Raw genomic sequence first — 23,172 nt, 5'->3', positions numbered from 1 at the left:
GCACAAGCTGAAACGTGCTCGTGGCCGCGCCCCCTTGTAGTAGGGCGGGGAGAAGTGGTTTGTTTGCTTTCTCAGGGTGTCAGAAAGTTGCACAAGCAACATACAGGATTTTACAACACAGCCGTTTCGACGTCACGTTTTTTTCTTCCTGTGTCCTTTCACCTTTCACCGGAGAACGAGGACCTTTGTTCACGGCACCAGGCCACACACACACCACCTCCGAACCACGCTGGTCCCTCACCTAATGCATCACGCTCGTCTTCTTTTTCGGATAACATTAGGCTAAATGAGCGCCTTTTGGGCTCTCCGGTCAGCGGTGTGATTTTACCGGTATGTAAATTTGTGGAGCGCTTAAAAAAAAAACCCCGAAGTTCGCCACGGTGGTCAGGGCATCGCATTGGCCGTGAATCATTCCCACACAACACGCTGTTGGGCCATGGAGCTGAGCTCCGTCCTTCTCACCACCGGGGGAGCCTATGGATTCTTCCGCCTGGTCAACACCGGAGTGGGCAGGCTGCCAGTGCCAGCAAGTGCCTACAAGAATGCAACCAAATGGAGAAACATCTCAACGTCCTTCGTGCACAGTCTTGTCACGGCTATATGGGCAGTGCTTTGGTAAAATGACTCTTTATGTTGACTGATTAGAATACAAACTGTTGAGATGTCACATATGATTCTGAATTTGTGTTTTCCAGCTTTATCCTTCACCCACACATGGCGGAAGATTTGATAGAAACACATTCAGTGTTTTCTCATTCATTGGTGTCATTTTCAATCGGTGAGTAAATTAACTTTTGGTGTGTTCACGTGAACTGATGGAGTACTCAATATTCTTCTTACTGTTATTTCCTGCTTTCGACAAAAAAAACAAACACCCTGGTAAAACCAAGTCCTGGTTAGGAGCTGGGCTGGTTTTCCAAAGCAATGGTCACCGGTTAATCACAGGTTCACATATATGGTAATGGTAATGGTTTTATTTCATTTGAACATGCATCAGATTACAATTGAATGCATCACATAATCAGTTCACAGTTCCACATGTCCAAAAGGAGTAGGAAGAAGCAAAGCTTATTAAATCCTACCCCTCCACCTGGTACTTTTACAATCAGTAACTGTTACATTTGTTTCACTTACATTTGTTCACTTCCTGTTCAATATACACAAACGACCACTCGCTCCTATGGACAATTTCGAAGATCCACTTTGCTTAACTTGTGTGTTTTTTTGGGAGGAAGAATGAGTACACAGGAAAAAAAAACACACAACTACAGTACAGCATGCAAACGTCACACAGAGATTCCCAGGGCATTAAATCGATTGCAACCGGACTGTTCAGGTTGTCGTATTACGATCGATTTATCTTAAAAGAAACACACCAGAAAGGTGATTCCAACCCTTAGCCAACATCAAGAAGTTTGGAGTTTGCATGTTTATTTCTTTTAAAACAATAATCTATCAAACATGACTGCACATGCCGCCATTCAGTCCTAAAATAGCAACAGGCACAATTTTCCCAATTAATCCTTCAACTGTTTAAGAGCCGGCCTTCACTGCAGTTTTATTGGCCGTGTGCCACACTGCTCGGGCTCCCCCAAGAATTCCCTACATGTTTAACATTCCTTTAAGTAGCCCGGCCCTAGAAACTGGCAGAGCGAAGCGCAGCGCTGCTTTGTGAGCCTGAATGGAAGGCGTTATATCAGTTCTGTGGCACCACGTGTCAACCCCACGCACTCTTGTGACGTCACCCAGGCCAACAAGACTGCGGTTTGTAGTATTTATTTCCACTTCTGGCGGACTATTCCTTCAATAAGCGGTGTGTGATTCTGAGGTTTCAGTCACAAGAGGGGTTTGTTCCAGATATCCTTACCAGGACACCGCAACTACCCTTGTTGTAAATCTCCATAGCAAATCTAGTTAGGATTATTGTGTAGCATAAGTGATTGGATTCAGCAAGCATACTTGCAATATTCGCTTTAAGTGGCTTAGGCCATCATGTCAGTCTTTTTAAAAAAAAACAAAACATTTTACACAGTTAATTCCACTAGACCTTGAGGGAAGAAAAGGCAGCATTTAAACCATTTTTCAGCCAACTGTTCCATTCATACTTTGGGTGGATGTCAATGGAAAATGGCTGATTCCTGCATTGATGATGCTCAAAATGCTCCTCAGTCTATTCACAAAGTATTCATTTTGAAGCCAAAATGAACTTTAATCATACAGTACATGCAATTATGCAATTGATGATAATAATAATAATAGTAATGATGTTTTCTTTCACAATATTGCCATGAAAGGGCAGCATTGAGTGAAGTCACTACTCATTAAAGGTCATCCTAAAGCAGGGGTCTCAAACACGCGGCCCCCGCCTTGATATGAAAGTTTAATGTTAGTGCGGCCCACGCAAGTTTGATATGGATGCTGTATGGTATCATGTACCCAGAAAAAATTCTTACGTTTGATTAATGTTCATGTTAAAGGTTAAATAACTGTTAATAGTTATCCTCCCTATCCGTGTGGAAGTGGTAAGTTTTTGGCTTTTTAAGTTTAAAGGAAATAACTTGAAGGCTACCATTGAGGTCGCTAGCTCTCTAGTTTGCGAGTTAGCATGTGTCTCAAGACCCTGCAGTTGCGCAATATGTTGTAAATAAAAAAAGTATAAATGTGACTATAGTCGTGTTTTGTCATGTCTACAGGGCTCTAATAATGCTTTGTTCATTTTAATCTGAAAAAAATAATTTGTCTACCCACCAACTATATGTGGTTTCTTAAGTTTTTATTATTTGCCGCTTTATTATTATTATTATATTTATTTATTTATTACTGATTGATTGATTTTCTTTATTCTTGATTTGTTTATTTATTTTTCATCTTATTTTGTGAAGAAAAATAAAAAGTAAGATATTTGAGAACAGTGGAATGTTTTATCAGAGCTTTTCTTGTAGAAAATTGGAACCAAAGCGAAGTTTTAAAAAAAAATTTGTTTTTAATAAATGCGGTTTTTTTTGGAAAACCTGATGCGGCCCAGTCTCACCCAGACCCGAGCTCCAGTGGCCCCCAAGTAAATTGAGTTTGAGACCCCTGTCCTAAATAATAAAACATTCCACAGACGGCCCCTGGGTGCCACTTTGGACACGTGTCCATCTAGCCAGACTGTCTTGGTTTCTCCAGGAAGGCGAGTCTTTGCCAGGCGACAAAGGAGTGTGTCTAATGTGTCTAAGGTTATGTCGCTGCAAGTTTTGGGCTGCATTGTGGAGGGGTTTATGCAGCTTTCAGACTGGCATTACACATTGCATTGCACATTATGTCCATTCAGAGGTGCACGCAGCAGATAGAAACTGTGAGGGATGCGGTTTGGGGTTGTGGACTGAATTCCAAAATGCAGACACCTTTAGTGTGAGTAAAGATGAGCATTTGACGCTCATAGAGTTCATGAATAGGTGAACTCCTCGGAGGACAGGGCAGTGAAACAAGGTAGCAGGGCCAGGCAGGGAAGAAGATAAGAGGAGAAACAAAAAAGTGTTACCACTCTCCTCTCGGAGCGCCAAAGGGATGCCATCAAGGATGATGCGACGATGATCCCACGTCAAAGCCATCAGAGGTATTATTACAACAGGGTACTCCCTAAAGCAATGAAAGGTAGGAAAGGGGAGGACGGAACATAGGGATTTTGGAGGGGTCTGAGAGAAACTTTCACTTTTAATGCACATCTCGACTTGCTAAAAATAGCGACCATGCCGTTAAATTGTTAACATGGCTCACTTCTATGTATGAGGTGTGTTATGAAGCGAAACTGGTCATATGGAGCTTGTCAAGTTGGCGCTCAGCCAAGTGTAAACAATCATAAATACAACCGCCCGGTGATTAAAGGAGCAGACAAGTCCAAAAATCAACGTGGGTTGAACTAATACATCTTAAGTAACTCTGACCTAATGTTTGTGACTATTGTCACTCATCTAGGTCATTGTCTATATGTACTAGATAGGACAGCTCTAGTCCAGACAAAAAGCTGACTTTTATTAAGCATGCATCGATTCAATGACCTGAGAATACTCAAATTTTGACAGCTGTTCAACATCAATGGACAAAAAACAGTCAGTGAAGAACTTCCCTGGGTGGTTAAATAGTCTAAATTCACATAACAAGCCAGCGAGTTCAACCATCAAGTTACCATAAGAAGGTTCACCAAGCTCACAATCTAATTTTACATCACTGTAGTTTTAACAAGTCTAGAAGTTGCGGCTATACACGTATATGCATGTACGTAGTTGTACAGTGGAACCGTCGTTAGCATCATTAATTCATACGAGGAGGTCCGACTCTAACCAAAACAGCCGCTAACCGAATCAATTTCTAACCAAATCAGAAATAATGTTTTGTTCCAGAAAGTGAAAAAGGTCAACACAAAACACAGTTTTATATGCAGAAAGTCATTACAAAATTTAATTAGAATTACATTTTCTACATTAACTGAAAAACACGCTCGCTCAGGCATAGGCTATCCAGGGATGTCCGATAATATTGGCAGAGTAATATGTAGAATACTGTACTATTACCATACCATTATACTGTATTTCCCAGTCGGTTTATGGTAGGAATAATGGTGAGAATACTGCAAACATGCCACCACATTGGTCCTGTGATCCCGGTGTCGCGTTTCCCAGCATAATAGGGTTACTTCCAACCTTAGCAAAGCCCCACGCTCTCCCACAAACCGCCGCCTTCATCCTTACCACTCCATTATTTTTTTCCAGTGTTCTGAAAAGCTGTCGCTATGGATACGGCTGGGTGGGGGCGGAGGCTTGGGTGGGAGTTGGTGGATATGAATAGCCCCTCTCCAAGACGCCTCTTAGTTGCCATCATGGTTGTCATGGAAGCAAAGTCCCCCCTGACTCATGGCAGCACTTGTGACAATGAATCTGTTGCATTTTGTTGAGCGTATGAATTGCATATGATGGTAATGTCATAAATGTTTTCTATCCTGACAGGTTATTTCATCTATGACCTCTTTGACATGGTGAAGTACCAGAAGATGGGTCAGTCCTGGGAGCTTGGCTTGCATCATGTTGTAGTAAGTCCTTAAACCAAATAAGCTTGTGTGTATTTTAGTTTGGTTTGTTTGACCGTGACCCGACATGAAATGTCAACTTGACATTTTGAAGAGGTCACCTTGACTGTACTCAACAACATGATCAATAAAATATTGCGTATATGGATAGAAAATTTGAGACCTACAGCGGTCATCTCTATGAATAATTGTGGCTGATCCTTATCACATTATATCACGTTATCACATGGTTTGTCTGGTATCAGGCCCAGTATCATGCCCCCAAAGATCTCGGGCTGATACTGGCACGCGGGGGCATGATAATGGGCCTGATACCAGACAAACCATGTGATGATCTTATTAAAGACCATTTTATTTCAAGAAATTTTTCAGTTTATTATATATATTGCATGTATATGTAAACAGTGTAAACACAATTTCAACAATATTTCAACAATTTATCAACAGTCTTATCAATATGTCTTACAATTAAAGTTCTATTAATCAAGTTTTGTTTTTTTGGCTACTGGAGAAGCATTAGTAATGTTTATATTAACTGAGATATTTCCTGTCACATGACTGAAGTTCAGAAAGTAGCACATAGTTGCAGACTGTAGACACTACTGGTGGCACGCGCTAGTGCGCTGTTCTCTGATTGGTTGTTTCATGGGCCTGATACCAGAGCAGCATGCTCTGAGTGGACAGCTATGGGGGCTGATACTGGACATGGTTAAAATCTATATTTTATCAGTTTTGGCATTTTCCTGTATCATTCATGAGCGGTTTCTACGGTATAGGGCCAATTAATGCAGTAGTATGTGATAACATCCAGTACTGCTATCGGAATTAACATATATCGGAAATGGCGATACCACCTGCTTTTTATCTCATAATATCTTAAACAAACATTGTGATTAAATAGCAACTTTTTCCTTCAATTTTACCCAGCATTTCTTATATACACAGATACTGTAGAGCAGGGGTCTCAAACACGCGGCCCGCGGGCCAAATGTGGCCTGCAGGACACTAGTTTGAGGCCCCCGCCTTGATATGAAAGTTTAATGTTAGTGCGGGCCGCGCAAGTTTGATATGGATGCTGTATGGTATCATGTACCCAGAAAAAATTATTACGTTTGATTAATGTTCATGTTAAAGGTTAAATAACTGGTAATAGTTATCCTCCCTATCCGTGTGGAAGTGGTAAGTTTTTGACTATTTAAGTTTAAAGGAAATAACTTGAAGGCTACCGTTTAGGCCGCTAGCTCTCTAGTTTGCGAGTTAGCATGTGTCTCAAGACCCTGCAGTTGCGCAATATGTTGTAAATAAAAAGAGTATAAATGTGACTATAGTCGTGTTTTGTCATGTCTACAGGGCTCTAATAATGCCTTGTTAATTTTAATCTGAAAAAAATCATTTGTCTACCCACCAACTATATGTGCTTTCTTAAGTTTGCCGTTTTATTATTATTATTATATTTATTTATTTATTACAGATTGATTGATTTTCCTTGTTCTTGATTTGTTTATTTATTTGTCATCTTATTTTGTGCAGAAAAATAAAAAGTAAGATATTTGAGAACAGTGGAATGTTTTATCAGAGCTTTTATTGTAGAAAATTGAAACCAAAGCCAAGTTTATTCATTTTTCTGTTTTTAATAAATGCATTTTTTTTTTTTTTGGAAAACCTGATGCGGCCCAGTCTCGCCCAGACCCTAGCTCCAGTGGCCCCCAAGTAAATTGAGTTTGAGACCCCTGCTGTAGAGATTCATGACAATATACTGTTGTTGACAATACTGTTGTTATACTGTCAAACGTGCAAAATATTGGGATAATATTTTGTATTTGCGTAGTGATTCCCACCGCATCAGTCATGCAGTCTTAGTAAGACTTTTAGCACAACCACCGGATTGAGAACGGCAGACGTGAAAGACACAGTACCTGTCTTTCTTGTCCAGGACAAGCGAGGGAGGTTCAAAGACACAATCATTGCGAAATGTGACAACCCAGGGCACTTTATATGCCTCGCTCCTTGTTACTCGTTACTTCAGTTGTGGCTTCTTTACAGGAACAGGTTGGATGAGGTTGAAGCACTTCTACGTGCATGTTTTGGAAACACAATGTTCATGAAAACTTAGTTTTCCTGAAAGATTAGTAGAGAATGACGTCTGCGTCTTCCATCGCAGTGTCGGGTTCAGGGACGAGTGTCTACCCCCCTTTACCCCCTCTTTCTTCCTGCAGTGCCATGAATGGAGGCTTTGGTTCGGCCAGCAGGCTGCAGATTGTCATCAGAGCGAGGGAGGGATGAGACTGCTTTCATTCAAATGTATTTCTCTGCTTTTTGCCCCCCCTCCATTCCCAGTTTGTCCACAAAAAGACATTCATCTTCGACGGTTTCTCGTCCTAACTTGACCCTTTTCCTGCTTGAAAAAAGCCACATTGAGTGTTGGTAATAACACAGCTTCACGTCATAGCGTATATCCTGGGGCCATCTGTGTTTGCCATATCTGGTGCACGTATAAACTAATGTGTTTACTTATATATACTTTGATATACTTTGGCAGTTGCCTCTGTTCTCTTGAGTATTTTTGCGAACAGAGTGTTTAATTCCTCTTCTTGCTAATATTCAAGTGAAAAAATTCCATGGAATATTTACTCCTTTGCTTTTTTTACTAAATTGGATCTTATTTCTATGTGGGTCATGCCACCACATCATCATCATCATTGTGCTTCCTTTGGAAAATCAGATGTGTGATATTTCCTCACATAGTTTATGGAGATTGTGTTGTCAAACTGCGGTCACAAATATCACTAAGGTGCGGAACATTAAGTTCATCCATATTTGGCATTCATCTTCATACTATTAACATTTCAAAAAGTTCAATTAATTATTTGTCTGTGTAGCATTATAGAGTGTGCATACAGAGAGCATTGCTAATAGCCTTTTTCATCACAATCAGTGGGTCTAACTAAGTGTTTTTAAACACGAGTAGTCCCTGTCTGTGTAGCATTATAGAGTGTGCATACAGAGAGCATTGCTAACAGCCTTTTTCACCACAATCAGTGGGTCCAACTAAGTGTTTTTAAACACAAGTAGTCCCTGGAAAAAAACGTGTAATGACCACATTTCCACTACCGATATGTGTCAAGATTGTCTTATTGTCTTAATAAATACGGCACCCTCACATCCGGCTTCTGAGCTCCACGGCTCCAGTGGTGCCTCGGGGAAAGTGTGTCAAAAAACAATGAGTGCTCCTCCTCGGGCAGGCGAGGACGAAATTAGGAAGTTGGGTTCGGCAGTAGTCCGGAGCGCTTCCACCATGGGTGGAATAAATTAAAACAGACTGTTTTGGAAATTCAAGGAAATACAGCTGGAATAGGTGCAGATTCTGGAAGATCTCGAAAGCTTTCTGTGCAGGTTATCGTTATCGGAGTCCACAACTCTGAAAAATGAGCATAATATGTTTAACTTATCATTTTTGTTTTCATGGCTATATTTAGAATTCATAGTTTAACGTTGAATATAGTGGAATCTTGGTCATTAATTTGTTCCGGAAGGTCTGGCTGTAATCTCCCTCCATTACGTCGATAGCGTGGATCAATAATGTAAACATCACTTTTGAGTCTGCCAATATTGAGCTTCCGGACTGATTCAGAAAAATGTGCCCATTGCTGAAACCTTATAATATGTTGCGTTGACATCGGCTCCATTGTCTTTTGCATAATCATTTTCAATTCTTCTATATCAGTAACGTTCCATTTATTGGCAACCAGTCCTCAGGTTATATACACAACTATTGAGGAATTATGTATAATTATCTTTATTGCCATATTGAATATAATTATGATACCTACTTTTATTACCTGTAAACTTTGTAAATGTGAATACTAATCATTGATGTTTTAAATCAATTTAAAAGTTAATGGTTAGATATTATATACATATGTTATATGTTTTATAGAAAGAGGTAGGTCATTTTGACTTGTAACTTGCATGCTGAAAAAGTTTGTGCACCTCTGATATGTAAAACATGTGTAACATGTATAACATAAATACGTACTATTTGTTTTTGTAAGTATAGCAAATATTTAGGAGGCAGGTCTTTGGGACTTTGTGCTACAAAACATCACTACCTTCCTATTTTGCCATGAGTGTTTCCCTGAATTCAACCCAAAACTGAGCCAAAAAACCTTCCAAGTGCCAACATTTTGTGTTTCAAGTGAGAAATTGACCCAGTTGCAGATAGGATTCAGTTCTAGTCATAACTCAGCTTTCATATTCTTCCAATATGAATCCAAACAAACTGTGGCATCTTGTAAGCTGCTGGCATCTCCATGCCAAGTACCATAGGATGGCTCTCACTGTCTTGTGGAGTCCACACTCGGGTGGTATGTTGTCATGGTTTCCACACCATTAGGATGTTTTATCATGTTCAACGAACACCTACATTTTTTGTAGTTGCTCTGTTTTTCTTCACCGGCTTTGCAAAACATGTTTGTCCTCAGAAATGTGTGTCACTCCCCTTTTTAATTAGGCAAAATTGAATTTTCTCATTGGGATGGGCCAAAGCACACTCCATGTAAGCCATATATTCCAATTCTTTTTGAAAGTAAGAAATTAAGTAATTTTTCAATTTTCGTACACTGACACAGCCTTGTATTTCCGACTTCTGGTTGACATTCCTTCTCATGTGGCGGTAAAGTCGCCTAAGAGCAACGTCAAATGAATGGAATGTGCGTTAGTTTTCAATGCATGTAAAAGGAGATGCTGCTCTCATATAGTCAATATGCAAAAATAGCTTATGGTAGAACCTCTAAAGTCGAACACTGTTGGGGGGAAACTGGTCGACGGCTGAATTGATGCTAATTATAATCAGTTTATTGAATGGAAATGTAATGGTACCTCTGGTTTTTGTTATTAACTTGTTATTAAGTCCGACCAAAACTGAAACGTACGAAAATCAAAGCGGTTGTGAATGACTTAACCCTTTCGGTGCTGACTGAGATGAAGATATATGCAAAGATCTCACACAACTTGACTTTTTTGTGTGTGGCTGCAGCAATGAAAGGTAGTTACAAACGGTATCGTCGGCGTCCTGATTATTATGCGCTCTGGAATTCGGTGCACGTCATGGATCACCACTATTTAAACAATGAGAACTGATTACCGCGTGCTCTCGTTGTACCCGCAGTATGTACTTCTTGTGCCGCCTAATCTAATACCCAGCTCAATAATATGATGCTTGTACTTCCAAAACAAAGAGAAGCCATATTCGTAACCCCTGGAGTGTCATTTCATGTAAACAAACAGTATTGTTCAACTTCAGGTGGTACTGTTTCCTGCTCAATTATAACTGGTTCATCCTGAATATGCCAAACAAGTAACAACCGCTTTTGTCGACATGTTTACTACTAGAAGTCTTCCATAGAACAAAACATTTCATGGAATGAAAGCGATGGAATGTGGACATTTTGGGGGGAAAAACACTGATTGATGTGTGTTTATTTCTCAGCTGTCTCATCCCTTTAGTGCGGAACCCCTAGAGCCCCCCCCCCCCATTTTTTTTATGTGTGTTGACCCAGACAGAGACGAGACATCTGGTCTCCACTTGAACCTCAGGCTCTTTAGGGAGACAAACACACCAGACGCCAGAACCCCAAGCTTCCTGAGAGGGGTTCCACAAATGCGTGAACCCCCTCCAAACATTTCAGTGTCGTAATCTGTATTCCCCCCCACTCTACATTGTTTTCTCTGATTCATTACGCTCCCAGTAGAGCCTTACCAAGTATTACAGTCCCATTCCACATGGAGATGATGCAAGATGTTTGACATTAGGATTATAGAATGACACTCAGTAGCGTGCAGAGAAAAATTCTACTTTCATTAATGATTGTCTTGCCTATTATTATAGTATATTTTGTAGTACAATAATCCCTCCTTTATCACTGTTAATTAGTACCAGAACCAACCTTATTTAGTATTTTTTTTTATTTATAAATGGAATATTTTCATAGTTGGAGCATAGCAAACATGTTTTCAACCTTTTTAACATTATTAAAGCCCTTTAGCCATGAATTAACACCCCTATAGTCACATTTACGCGTGTATTACCCAATATAGTAGACATAATAAAAATAAGTAAACAATTTAACAATCAATAACATGATTTACCATCAATGTGTTCCCTAGGGGAGCAGAGTGACTGTGTTTTTAAAGTCACAGTGTTCCATTTATTGGCAATTTTCATGCACTTTTTCAGTTCTAATCAAGTCTAAGAACTTTTAGAAGTATCTAAGATTTCAACATAGAATGCCAGACTAGTTTGTGCAAGGCAGCCAAGAGTGCATACGCAATGTATGCCAAACTTGCTGGAGGCGGGCAAAGCCAGGAAGTGGATTTTGTTTACAGTTGACCGAAGAGAGTTGCTTGCGGAGGCGAGGATCCACCTGCATCGGAAGCTATGCTGTTTGGCAAGGTGGGGCACATCAACCACACCCTGCCACTTGGAATCAACCTTTCTCTGAAATGAATACTTTTTGAAGCTAAGCCAGTTTATTTGGGAATGGCAGAGGACTTACGTATGTTTCTTACGTCGATGCAGCTCAGCTAGCTCGTGTGGTTTTATTTCATTTGAACATGCATCAGATTACAATTGAGTGCATCCCATAATCAGTTCACAGTTCCACATGTACAAAAGGAGTAGGAAGAAGCAAAGCTTATTAAATCCTACCCCTCCATCTGGTACTTTTACAATCAGTAACTGTTACATTTGTTCACTTCCTGCTTTCCATAATACAGTTTAAGGTTTTTTTTTTGTTTTTTTTTTCATAATGAACCTCGTATCGAAGTACGAGGTGATACGACCATACAATGACATAATGGGTACCATAGTAAGTGTCAATATAGTGATATATATAGCACATCATGACTGGTTCAAGACTCTCCATCCTTGTATTTAGCAAACATCAACTGCTTGTATTGTTTCTTGAATTGGCTCATCGTTGTGCATTGTTTGAGTTCCTTACTCAATCCATTCCATAGTTTGATTCCACATACTGAAATGCTATGGCTTTTTAACATAGTCCTAGCATATAAGTGTTTCAAATTTAGTTCTTCCCTGAGATCATATTTCATGACATTTTTAGGTAATTGGTTGTTTTTAGCCTTGTGCATTATTTTAGCTGTTTGGAAATTAACTATAACAGTCAAGCGTTATGTTTCTAATACAGATGTATATGTATTATGGCTATAAGAAGATGCATGGATGGATCTTGTATTACGATCCCCAAGGTCTACCTGTGATTGAGTCATTTTCAGAACTGATGACGTCCCAAATGGTATAATTGGCCTAATTACGTCTGTGCAGACAATGGATAAACAACAATTAAGACTAATAACTGCTTTTCAACAGACTAAGCCCACACACAGATATTATATTTACAAAGGTATACCCGGTGTCATAAGGGATTTTTAGAAATCTATTCACATTCTAATTGTTTCTCAAATTAGAGTATTTCTATGTGTTATGATTCTACAGTGATCAAGAAGAGAAGAGAATTAGAATGATAACCGTTTTGTTCTTTTATAGTGGATGATTTTGTTAAGGCTCATGTGAATCCCCCCCTCGTCCAAATGTCCATGACTTTAATGTGATCTGGAGTCATCCGATACAAGTTAACTCAAGTCGCATGATAACAGTCATGGCCACCATCCCGTCCCTCCCCATCCCCCTGTCTGCTAGCCGGACCTGTGTGTGTCTTTTCGAACTATGACCTTGAACTGTGTCGACATGGGTTTAATCATTACTGTTTGCTTTTTTTTTTCCAAAGGAGAGGCTACATGGTTACCATGTCTTTGTCGAGATGACACACCCTCTTCTTCTCAGGGCCATTTCCTCTCCCCTGATGACCTTTCTTCCCAAAGTCTACTCATGATGCTTTTAGAGCGTGCTTTTAATAGTATAGGACAAGGCGGCCAGAAGAAATTTATTAGCTACATTCATAATCCTTTCATCGTCAATACACGCTTATGATTATGTGTGTACCGTACTCGGAGTCATCCATAGAGTCTTCTAGATTTTGCGCAGCACACATCCTTAGTGAAGTTGCTTATGTTCCTGCATGGACCTGTAGACAGACTGCTGACTTCAATCTTCACTTTCTTATATGCTGACATGTTCAGGCAGCAAAGATGCGGGTCTGTTTACTTTTGAGGGGGAAAAACATGACGGAAATCTCTTTCTGAATACGCATGCACGCCCAGCCAATAGTGGGCGATGTAATTTTGTAATAGAAATCAATAAATATCAGTTAGAAATGGTATCTAAACAGTCTTCATCATCATGATGTTCACATTTTGACATAATGAGACCAAGACGGGCTGCACGTCGCTAAAGTGGTTAGCACGCAGGCCACACAGCTAGGAGACCTGAGTTCGATTCCACCCTCGGCCATCTCTGTGTGGAGTGTGAATGGTTGTCTGTATGTGCCCTGTGATTGACAGCTGGGATAGGCTCCAGCACCCCCTGCGACCCTTGTGAGGATAAGCGGTAGAAAATTAATTAAAATTAATTATTTAAAAATGTAAAATTTATATAAAATTAGCTTGACGGCTTGCACTGCTCAACTATCATTTAATAAAGATTGGTTGACCCGGGAGCTGCATGTCGGACAAGTGGTTAGCATGCAGGCCTCACAGCTAGGAGACCCGAGTTCAATTCCACTCTCCGCCATCTCTGTGTGGCGTTTGCATGTTCTCCCCGTGCATGCGTGGGTTTTCTCCGGTTACTCTGGTTTCCTCACATATTCCAAAAACATGCTAGGTTAATTAGCGACTCCAAATTGTCCATAGGTATCAAACAGGATGTTCTCAGAGGGAAGAGGAAGCTTCTTGTCACAGCAGGTTGCAACAGAGAGACTCCATGGAACAGTTTGAAATCTATTTGATTCCTGGCTCACACACCTGTGGTCAGGTCCTTGTTGGAGAACAGCAAGTGGGTTTAAATGTCTGGTTAGAAGGTCACATTAACCTAGTGGTTAGTGTGTTACGGTGCATTTTAGGGAATAGTGTACAGTCATCCCTCGCTACATTGCAGGTGTAACATCATGGAGGTCAGGTCCAGAACCAGTTCACCATGAAAACAAGGGATGACTGTAAATGGTTTGCTATTTTAGTGTGTACATTTGTACACGTTTTAGTGTGCACAAAACGTGGGATGTTTTATACTGTGAGCACAAACCCAAAAACCAAGCTAAGTGCTAGACTAGTACATCCCCAGACTGAAGTCACACCCAGAATATCATTTCCATGCCAATTTGTTATAAATAGTGTCACCAAAACTGTCCCTGATAACTAAACTATTGCTACTACTACGACTCAACAGAAACAATGAGTTGTGGAAAACCTCAGGTTTGTGTGACAACTTTGTTATCGTACATTATCTTCGTGCCCTTTGAACCCATGACTACAGAGTAACCTTGGATTGTTTGCCCTGTACTTTAAGGTGTAGTCTGTTGATCCCAAACGTATCCAACTTCTTGACAGTCCTTGACCCTTGTAGTGTTTCTTTGTGGCTATTGTGGTTGTTAGCTTAGCAATGTTTTGGGTTTGTTTGTTGCAAGGCAGAATTGAAGGCTGAAAAGCATCCTAAGGAAGAGTGTAGCGTCACAAACCTTTTGTGAACTTGGGTTTTAGGTTAGGTTTTCATCCTCCCTTACAGATTCACTTCCCATGATCACATTTGAGCCTCGTGTTTCCCCGCTGGATGTTGGGAACAAGAATGGCCGTCTCCAGTGCTTCTAGGATACAGTCGATCGTCACTTTTCTTTGGGGTTATATTCCAGGACCAGAACTTGAGTAATAGATATCCCTCCTTTTAGCTTAATGTTGATGCTGTCTAATTTTGGATCAACATTTGCCACAAAAGTGACTGTTAAAATTAGATTCAGCTCTCTTCAATTGCCATTGTTCACTCACAATCCAGATGTAAGCCCTAAATATGCCTCCTAAATATGTATAAAATGTCCAAGTACTCATTAATGAATGCTAATATATCATGATTGCTGTTGCCATTAGCGCTAGCAGGCTACAAATGGCGTTTCTCTAAACCGCATCTACATGATCCACACCGATCCACACAACTTGGGTGCATCAGAGTCATGAACACTGACCTTAACTGAGGCAAGTGAGGCCTACACTTCCATGGATGTTGTTGTGGGGTCTTTTGTGACCTCTCAGATGGGTTGTTGCTGCATGCTTGGACTCATTTTGGTTGCCCAGCCACTCTCGGGAAGGTTCACCACGAAGGTTTTCCACTTGAACTCAGGTGTGATAAACCACAGTTAAGTTATGTTTTAACAGGGAGACTATAGCTAACAGGGCCGTACAGATTTTTTTTCTGCCTTATTAATAAGTTTCATTTAAAACTATTTTAGATATGAGGAAAGCTTTGTCACACCACTGTAGCAGCCTGAGGAATGCAACTCGTTGGCCTGTTTTCCATGTTGACATTGTCACCTATGATTAATGCGTCATCATGCTTGATGAAAGTGCTTGTTTGTAAAAGCTTTCTTGGTTTCTTTAGCACCTTTGGATGACACTAGCTTTCTGACCTCCTGTAACCCTTCAGGCGACAAATACCGGTTCCCTCTCTCTTTTTTTTTTCCACTGTGCTTCATTCTCAGGCAGAGGAAGTAATGATAGTCCCTTCTGCACGTCTTGTCTTATTACAGTGGTCTTCCTCGTAGTGTCATCTTAGGACAAAATAAACAAAAAAATAGGACCAAAAAAAACTATATTAAGAAAGCAGGAAGTGAACAAATGTAACAGTTACTGATTGTAAAAGTACCAGATGGAGGGGTAGGATTTAATAAGCTGTGCTTCTTCCTACTCCTTTTGGACATGTGGAACTGTGAACTGATTATGGGATGCATTCAATTGTAATCTGATGCATGTTCAAATGAAATAAAACCATTACCATTACCAAATTCGCAAGCTCCATACCATTTAAACCAGGGGTCTCAAATGCGCAGCCCGCGGGCCAATTGTGGCCCGCAGGTCACTAGTTTGAGGCCCCGCCTTGATATGAAAGTTTAATGTTAGTGCAGCCCGCGCAAGTTTGATATGGATGCTGTATGGTATCATGTACCCAGAAAAAATTATTACGTTTGATTAATGTTCATGTTAAAGGTTAAATAACTGTTAATAGTTATCCTCCCTATCCGTGTGGAAGTGGTAAGTTTTTGGCTATTTAAGTTTAAAGGAAATAACTTGAAGGCTACCGTTTAGGTCGCTAGCTCTCTAGTTTGCGAGTTAGCATGTGTCTCAAGACCCTGCAGTTGCGCAATATGTTGTAAATAAAAAAAGTATAAATGTGACTATAGTCGTGTTTTGTCATGTCTACAGGGCTCTAATAATGCTTTGTTCATTTTAATCTGAATCGTTTTATTATTAGTATTATTATATTTATTTATTACTGATTGATTGATTTTCTTTATTCTTGATTTGTTTATTTATTTTTCATCTTATTTTGTGCAGAAAAATAAAAATTAAGATTTGAGAACAGTGGAATGTTTTATCAGAGCTTTTATTGTAGAAAATCAAAACCAAAGCACTGAAAAAGTTTGTATATTTTACTGTTTTTAATAAATGCGGTTTTTGGGTTTTTTTGAAAACCTGATGCGGCCCAGCCTTGCCCAGACCCTAGCTCCAGTGGCCCCCAGGTAAATTGAGTTTGAGACCCCTGATTTAAACCAGATGTGTTTTTTTTTTGGTGGACGTGACATTATGCAGCTGCTCTTTCCATGGAGCTTGCTCTCTTAGGTGTGATATAACACCTGCCACATGAGGATACAGCTGATGCTAAATTATTCCAAATGTCTGACAGTTCCAGGAGCAGTTGGGGAATTCCAGGGATTTCCCACTTCTGTTATGGGAAGAAGGAAAGTGAGCCTTTTTTGCTGTATGGATGACTCCCAGGCCTCCGTTTTGGCTTACATTTAGCAGATGAAGCGAGATAAAGTAGTGACAGTCATGTAAACTTTTCTCCTTAGTTGGTGAATCTTTGGCCATGAGGTGATATTGTTTGTGACATTTGACTCCTTTTCTACTGGTCCACCGTGTTATGGCGCTGATAGCTGCCTTCTATGCGTGTTTTATGACCAAGATTAGTGATTGGCTGCTGACAACATGCACAAACACCATAATGTGCTCATCTCCCGTCATAAAACTAGGACATATTGCAGGTAGTTACAAATAATAACATACAGTGGGAGGTGTTTTCACACATTTTTAGAATTTAAGCATGACCTATTTTGTTTTCTGCCACAATACATTTTTCCATCAAATAAAAGGACAACATTTTGAAACAATGTAACTATAAATGATCTGTTACAATGTCAAACTGTTGCCGTTTTAAAACCTTTGTGAACGAACTGTTATGAGTATGAGTGAAAATACAATGTTTTTTTAAATGTAAATACAGTCTAACCTCATTTTTTACAGCCCGATTTTTGCATGATTAGGCTTTTATCGACGATTTTGCCTACATGGTCTCTGGTATCTTACAATATTACATGTAACAAAAAAGTCCCTTTGCCCTGTTCTGTATAGTTTAGAAACAAAGCACCCTATGCATTGCTGATGCACTGTTCTTGCATTTGTTTATACTAAAAACCCCCCATGGGGCCAAAGAAAGGGATTTATTGTATTGACCGGACTGTAAGTCGCTCTGGAGGATAAGTTGCACCAGCGCAAGGAAGACAAAAAAACATAAATACGTCACACTGGACTATAAATTGTATTTTATTTGATAAAATGAGAGACTTTGGAGAATGAAATGTAGAACATCAGGCTATAAATGGGCTTCTGTTAACATAACGTGAATAGGTGAAATGTTAACATTCATTCATTTTCTACCACTTTTTTTTCCTCACGAGGGTCGCGGGGGTGCTGGAGCCTATCCCAGCTGTCTTCGGGCAAGAGGCGGGGTACACCCTGGACTGGTCGCCAGCCAATCACAGGGCACATATAGACAAACAACCATTCACACTCACATTCATACCTATGGACAATTTGGAGTCGCCAATTAACCTAGCATGTTTTTGGAATGTGGGAAAACCCACGCATGCACGGGGGAGAACATGCAAACTCCACACAGAGATGGCCGAGGGTGGAACCCTGGTCTCCTAGCTGTGAGGTCTGTGCGCTAACCACTCGGCCGCCGTGCCGCCATATGTTAACATATTAACAGTTATTCAGATAACTATAGCCCAAACAACATAACATAACTAGTTTACTTGCAGCTTGTAATCTGCAGAATATGATTTTTCTCAGTTGTCTTTGTGGGTGTTGGAAAAAAAAAGTCACTCCCGGGTACAAGTCACAGGACCAGCCCAACCATGAAAAAAAGTTTCCCACATATTCCAGAAAATTTGATACATTATGAGGAAAGTTAAAGGAAAGTCTATAAATAATTACTACTATTACGTCACTCATGCTTCGGAGCCACACTAACCACGACTCCTACAGACGACACTGCAGAAAAAATACTCTGTTCCCTCATCAGTGCTTCCACTGCCAGCGTTTTTAAACATCAACTAGTGAGGATAAGCTGCATATAACGATGGATGGATGGATGGATGGATGGATGGATATTGGGTAATGTGAGTGTACATAAAATTGGTTGTAGGGGTGTCTAAAGGTCACTAATAATGTTAAAAAAAACAGATTTACTGTAAAAAGTGGTAAACAGGTATGTGTCAATATGTGTCCTGTGATTGGTCACCATTCCAGGGCTGGGATGATCAATGATAAATGATAAAAACAATGACGGGATATTGAAAGATAACAAACAGATGACTCTACTAGAGCAAATCAGTGTTATTTTGAATTTACCAAAAGTGACATTGCAACAAGCGCAAGTATTATGAATCACTTTTCCTCACATGGGCCAGAGTGTCACATGGTTGATGGTTGTATCCCAGAGGACATCATGTGACCTGACATGAAGCAGCTGAGCAGTAAGCGATGGTTAAGATAATCCAGTTACAGTGCTACGTGTCTCGTGATGTCAACTTTAACTGGATTTTTTTTTTTTACGACTTAAAAGTCAAGACTGGACCCAGACTGAAACATGGCGTCACATTCATGTTCATGAAGCTGTGAAATGTTTGGCGAGCATTTTGTGAAGTTGTTCAGCATGATTATGTAATACCAACTAGCACATTTATGCACATTAGCTCAAAGTCATCAAATCTTACCTTTATGCATTTGGGAGCAAATATGAGGTGAAAGAAAAAGGGGGAAAATACATCCCTCTGGGCATCGGAGAACGTTGATGGTGCATTCAATGACTGTTAAAAGTAGGACAAATCGCAGCTCAAATTAAACATTCAAAAACTGTGAGATACTTTTATACTTTGCCATGAGTTCTTTCTTGAATTCAATAGTGTTCCTCACCTTTTTTAGCAAGTGCTAGCACTTGCAACTTTCTTTGGCCCCATGGTGGGTTATTTTACATTCATTCATTCATTCATTTTCTACCGCTTATCCTCTCGAGGGTCGCGGAGGGTGCTGGAGCCTATCCCAGCTGTCTTCAGGTGAGAGGCGGGTTACACCCTGGAATGGTGGCCAGCCAATCACAGGGCACATATAGACAAACAACCATTCACACTCACATTCATACCTATGGACAATTTGGAGTCCATGTTTTTGGAATGTGGGAGGAAACCGGAGTACCCGGAGAAAACCCACGCATGCAACGTGGAGAACATACAAACTCCACACAGAGATAGCCGAGGGTGGAATCGAACTCGGGTTATTTTACAGTTGTACTCAATTTCTGGTCCATACGTAGGTATGAATGTGAGTGTGAATGGTTGTTTGTTTATATGTGCCCTGTGATTGGCTGGTGACCGGTCCAGGGTGTACCAGGGGTCACCAACGTGCGGTACTTTGTTTAGGCACTCGATTCCCATGAATCGGTAATAATTTGAGTCGGTAGAGGAAAAACCAGGGCTAAATTTTGGTGCAAATTTTTGTCTAAAACCAAATCATCCCGTGCGGCAAGGCGGGCGAGTGGTTAGCGAGCAGACCAGGGTTCAGTTCCACCCTCGGGCATCTCTGTGTGGAGTTTGCATGTTCTCCCCGTGCATGCGTGGGTTTTCTCCGGGTACTCCGGGTTCCTCCCACATTCCAAAAACATGCTAGGTTAATTGGCAACTCCAAATTGTCCATAGGTATGAATGTGAGTGTGAATGGTTGTTTGTCTATATGTGGCCTGTGATTGGCTGGCGACCAGTCCAGGGTGTACCCCGCCTCTCGTCCGCAACCCTCGTGAGGAAAAGCGGTAATGAATGAATGAATAAATGAACCAAATCATCCCAAAATGTTGTACAAAATCCGAGGCACCACTGTATTTGGAACATGGATACATTGAAGTACTTCATGTTTACAGTTTTTGAGAGGTATTTTGATATCATGCAGCGTCCTGAAAATGTTGGTACAATTTGGAATCATGGCATTACCTTTCCAGGTTGCACTGTAATAAGACAAAAGTGTGTGTATTTCATTGTAACACGGTTCCTCTCTGTCCCCCTGCAGGTGATCACCTGTTTTGGCCTGTCGGTCGTGACTCACCGCTACATTGGCTTCGCCGTGGTGGCCCTGTTGGTGGAGATCAACTCTGTGTTCCTTCACCTCAGACAGATTCTGCGTATGGCCAACCTGCCCGCGTGCACCGCCTACCGTGTCAACAGCATGATCAACCTGGGCACCTACGTGGTGTTCCGCATCAACACCCTGGCCTGGATGACCCGCTGGCTGGTACTCAATAGGGACAAGGTGCCCCTCCTGTCCTACACATTGGGCAGCGTGGGCTTGGCCATCATGACGGCCATGAATATCGTCCTGTTCTACCGCCTGCTCAGGACCGACTTCTTGAAGGGTAGTACCCGAGAGGCAAAGAAGGAGAAAGAAACATAAGGAGAAGAAGATCATTTTTGCCCCCCCCCCCCCCCTGTGGGTTGGATATGGCACATTTTGTTTTTTTGCCCACCTAATGCAACATCTGCTCTACTAATACTATCTATCTTTCTATCTTTAAGGGTGTGTGGAGCCCACACACACCTCTCATTTCCGTTTCTGTATATCCTGTGATATTGCGCAAATGGTTGAATTCATTCATCAAATCTAAATAATAATAATACAAAGGTGATTTTTGTGTCTTAAAAAAAAAAACACAGTTAACTTAAAACCACCTGCTACCTCAGAAAGAAAGCTTCAACACTTCACTGCCTCTTTTGAAACACACTTGCAATAAAATCCAACCAATCACCACGCAATGATAAGAAAAGGGTGATTTGTATGATTTTATTCGGGTCACATACAGAAAAATAGTATAGGAGAGTATAGTGTAGTCAAATAAGCTATACTTTTTTTTCAAATACATGTCTCTACTGTGTTTGAGAACACTAGAAACCTGTGAAATAGATTTTGCCTTTACATCTATTGGCCTTTAGAGGGCAGCACACTCCTCAGCTATCACATCAGTGACTTCAAAACAGCCAAGATGAGCATGAGTGGCTTTGAGTTTGTTTTTGTGTGTGTGTTTGTGTGTGTGTGTAGATTTGTAGCATCCTTGTCATGAGCTTCCGCAGATGTATGAAGACTGCAAACTCACACGCAGATATTTGTATTGATTGTTTTCCTGTATTTCTTGTCTTGGTGGTTCAGTTGTGCATATATGTAATTTATTTGTACTAACGGAAGTGTTAAATTGATAATGTACTGATTGTTATAATGACTTTCCCACATTTGAAGATAATCTTTTTTGTTGTTGTTTCCTTGATAATATTTTTAGTTATTATTTTCGGCCTTAAATGAAGCTTTCGTTGGACATATTCACAGAACTTATACATAAATGAATGCAGTCAGTGGTGTGGGGATGAATATACTGTTATACTAGTAAAATGTAGGCAGCTTTTAGGTACCTTTGCATCAGTGAAGGATGTAAACATCGGGAATTCTGGGCTCCAATGGGAAAAAAAATCACTCAATTGCAGAGCAGGCGCCCTTGGAATTGCCCTAACTTTCCCTGCTATACAGCACCCATGGATGGAAGTATAATCTTACAACTAAATGTGCCTGTACGAATGTCACGGCACATTTCTTATTGCCAGCAACTGTGATGAGGAATCACGGCCTCATCTTATTAATGTGATGACTTCCTGTTGCCACAATGCCTTACATGTTCCACATCATGCAGTTCACCATTTCATTGGAAGTGATTTACAAACTCATAAGTGTTTTTGGTCACAAGTCTTGTATATTGATGTATATTTAATAAAGTAAAGAGTCACAATATTGAATAGTGAGGGTGTTGTGAAGCGCAATGCCTGAAGGCAACACCTGCTTTCCATCAGCGGCAAAATTCTAAGAATTTTCAGTGTATCACTTATTTTGTTTTCTCAGATTATTTTGTATTTCATGCTCAAATTTCTATGTTTAGAAAATAACACTTGTTTCATGTGACAATAAAGTTATAATACAGCACTTCTACATCTTGTATTTTTGTCCTTAACTACACTGAACAGTACAGATGGCACCAGGAGAAGGAGTCCTATCAGGTCTTTTTGGCCCATGGGACTCCGGAGGCAGCTGACTGGTACCGGCAGACCAAGCTGTCACCTGGGAGGATTTGGGAGAAGCCACGGCCATGGTCCACGGACCATTACAACAGTAGAATTAAGCACAGCCCACATTATTACAGTAAAAAGAACTGGAAAAAAAATGGAAATGTCATAAAACCCACCAAAAATGGCAACTGTAAACCACATTGACTATTTTTGCATCCTATAGCATGGGCATGTTTTTCATGATGACCACTTGCACCATATTTCCTGGTAATCAAACCCTGATCCAAGGTATTTTTCACTCTCCAATTGGGGGCGCTACTATGGTGGACGCCATAGTATGTTATAAGCCTTTAATTTGAAATACAAAACATATTTCCTCCCACACACAAACGCATGTATTGTCATATCATACGATGCTATTAATTGTATACTTGGTTAATTCAATAATAGATTAATTTTAATTTATTTTTATATTGTAATTCAGTGGCTTCGTTTTGA

At 40.4% G+C, this 23,172-nt stretch overlaps 1 protein-coding gene across 1 annotated transcript; it reads left to right on the top strand.

Annotated features, from left to right (window-relative positions):
• Positions 1 to 43: 43 nt before the first annotated feature.
• On the top strand, positions 44 to 22,612 carry tlcd2 (TLC domain containing 2). Its single transcript, XM_058080364.1, has 4 exons — positions 44 to 615; positions 696 to 778; positions 4,986 to 5,068; positions 20,642 to 22,612. The coding sequence occupies exons 1-4, from the start codon at positions 437 to 439 to the stop codon at positions 21,020 to 21,022; spliced, it is 726 nt and encodes a 241-aa protein (XP_057936347.1). The 5' UTR covers positions 44 to 436; the 3' UTR covers positions 21,023 to 22,612.
• The last annotated feature ends 560 nt before the right edge of the window (positions 22,613 to 23,172 follow it).

Source organism: Doryrhamphus excisus, chromosome 8 (genome assembly GCF_030265055.1).
Source record: "Doryrhamphus excisus isolate RoL2022-K1 chromosome 8, RoL_Dexc_1.0, whole genome shotgun sequence".
Lineage (NCBI taxonomy): Eukaryota > Metazoa > Chordata > Actinopteri > Syngnathiformes > Syngnathidae > Doryrhamphus > Doryrhamphus excisus.
The sequence above is the reverse complement of the archived record's forward strand: the minus strand, read 5'-3'. Positions and strand labels throughout refer to the sequence as shown.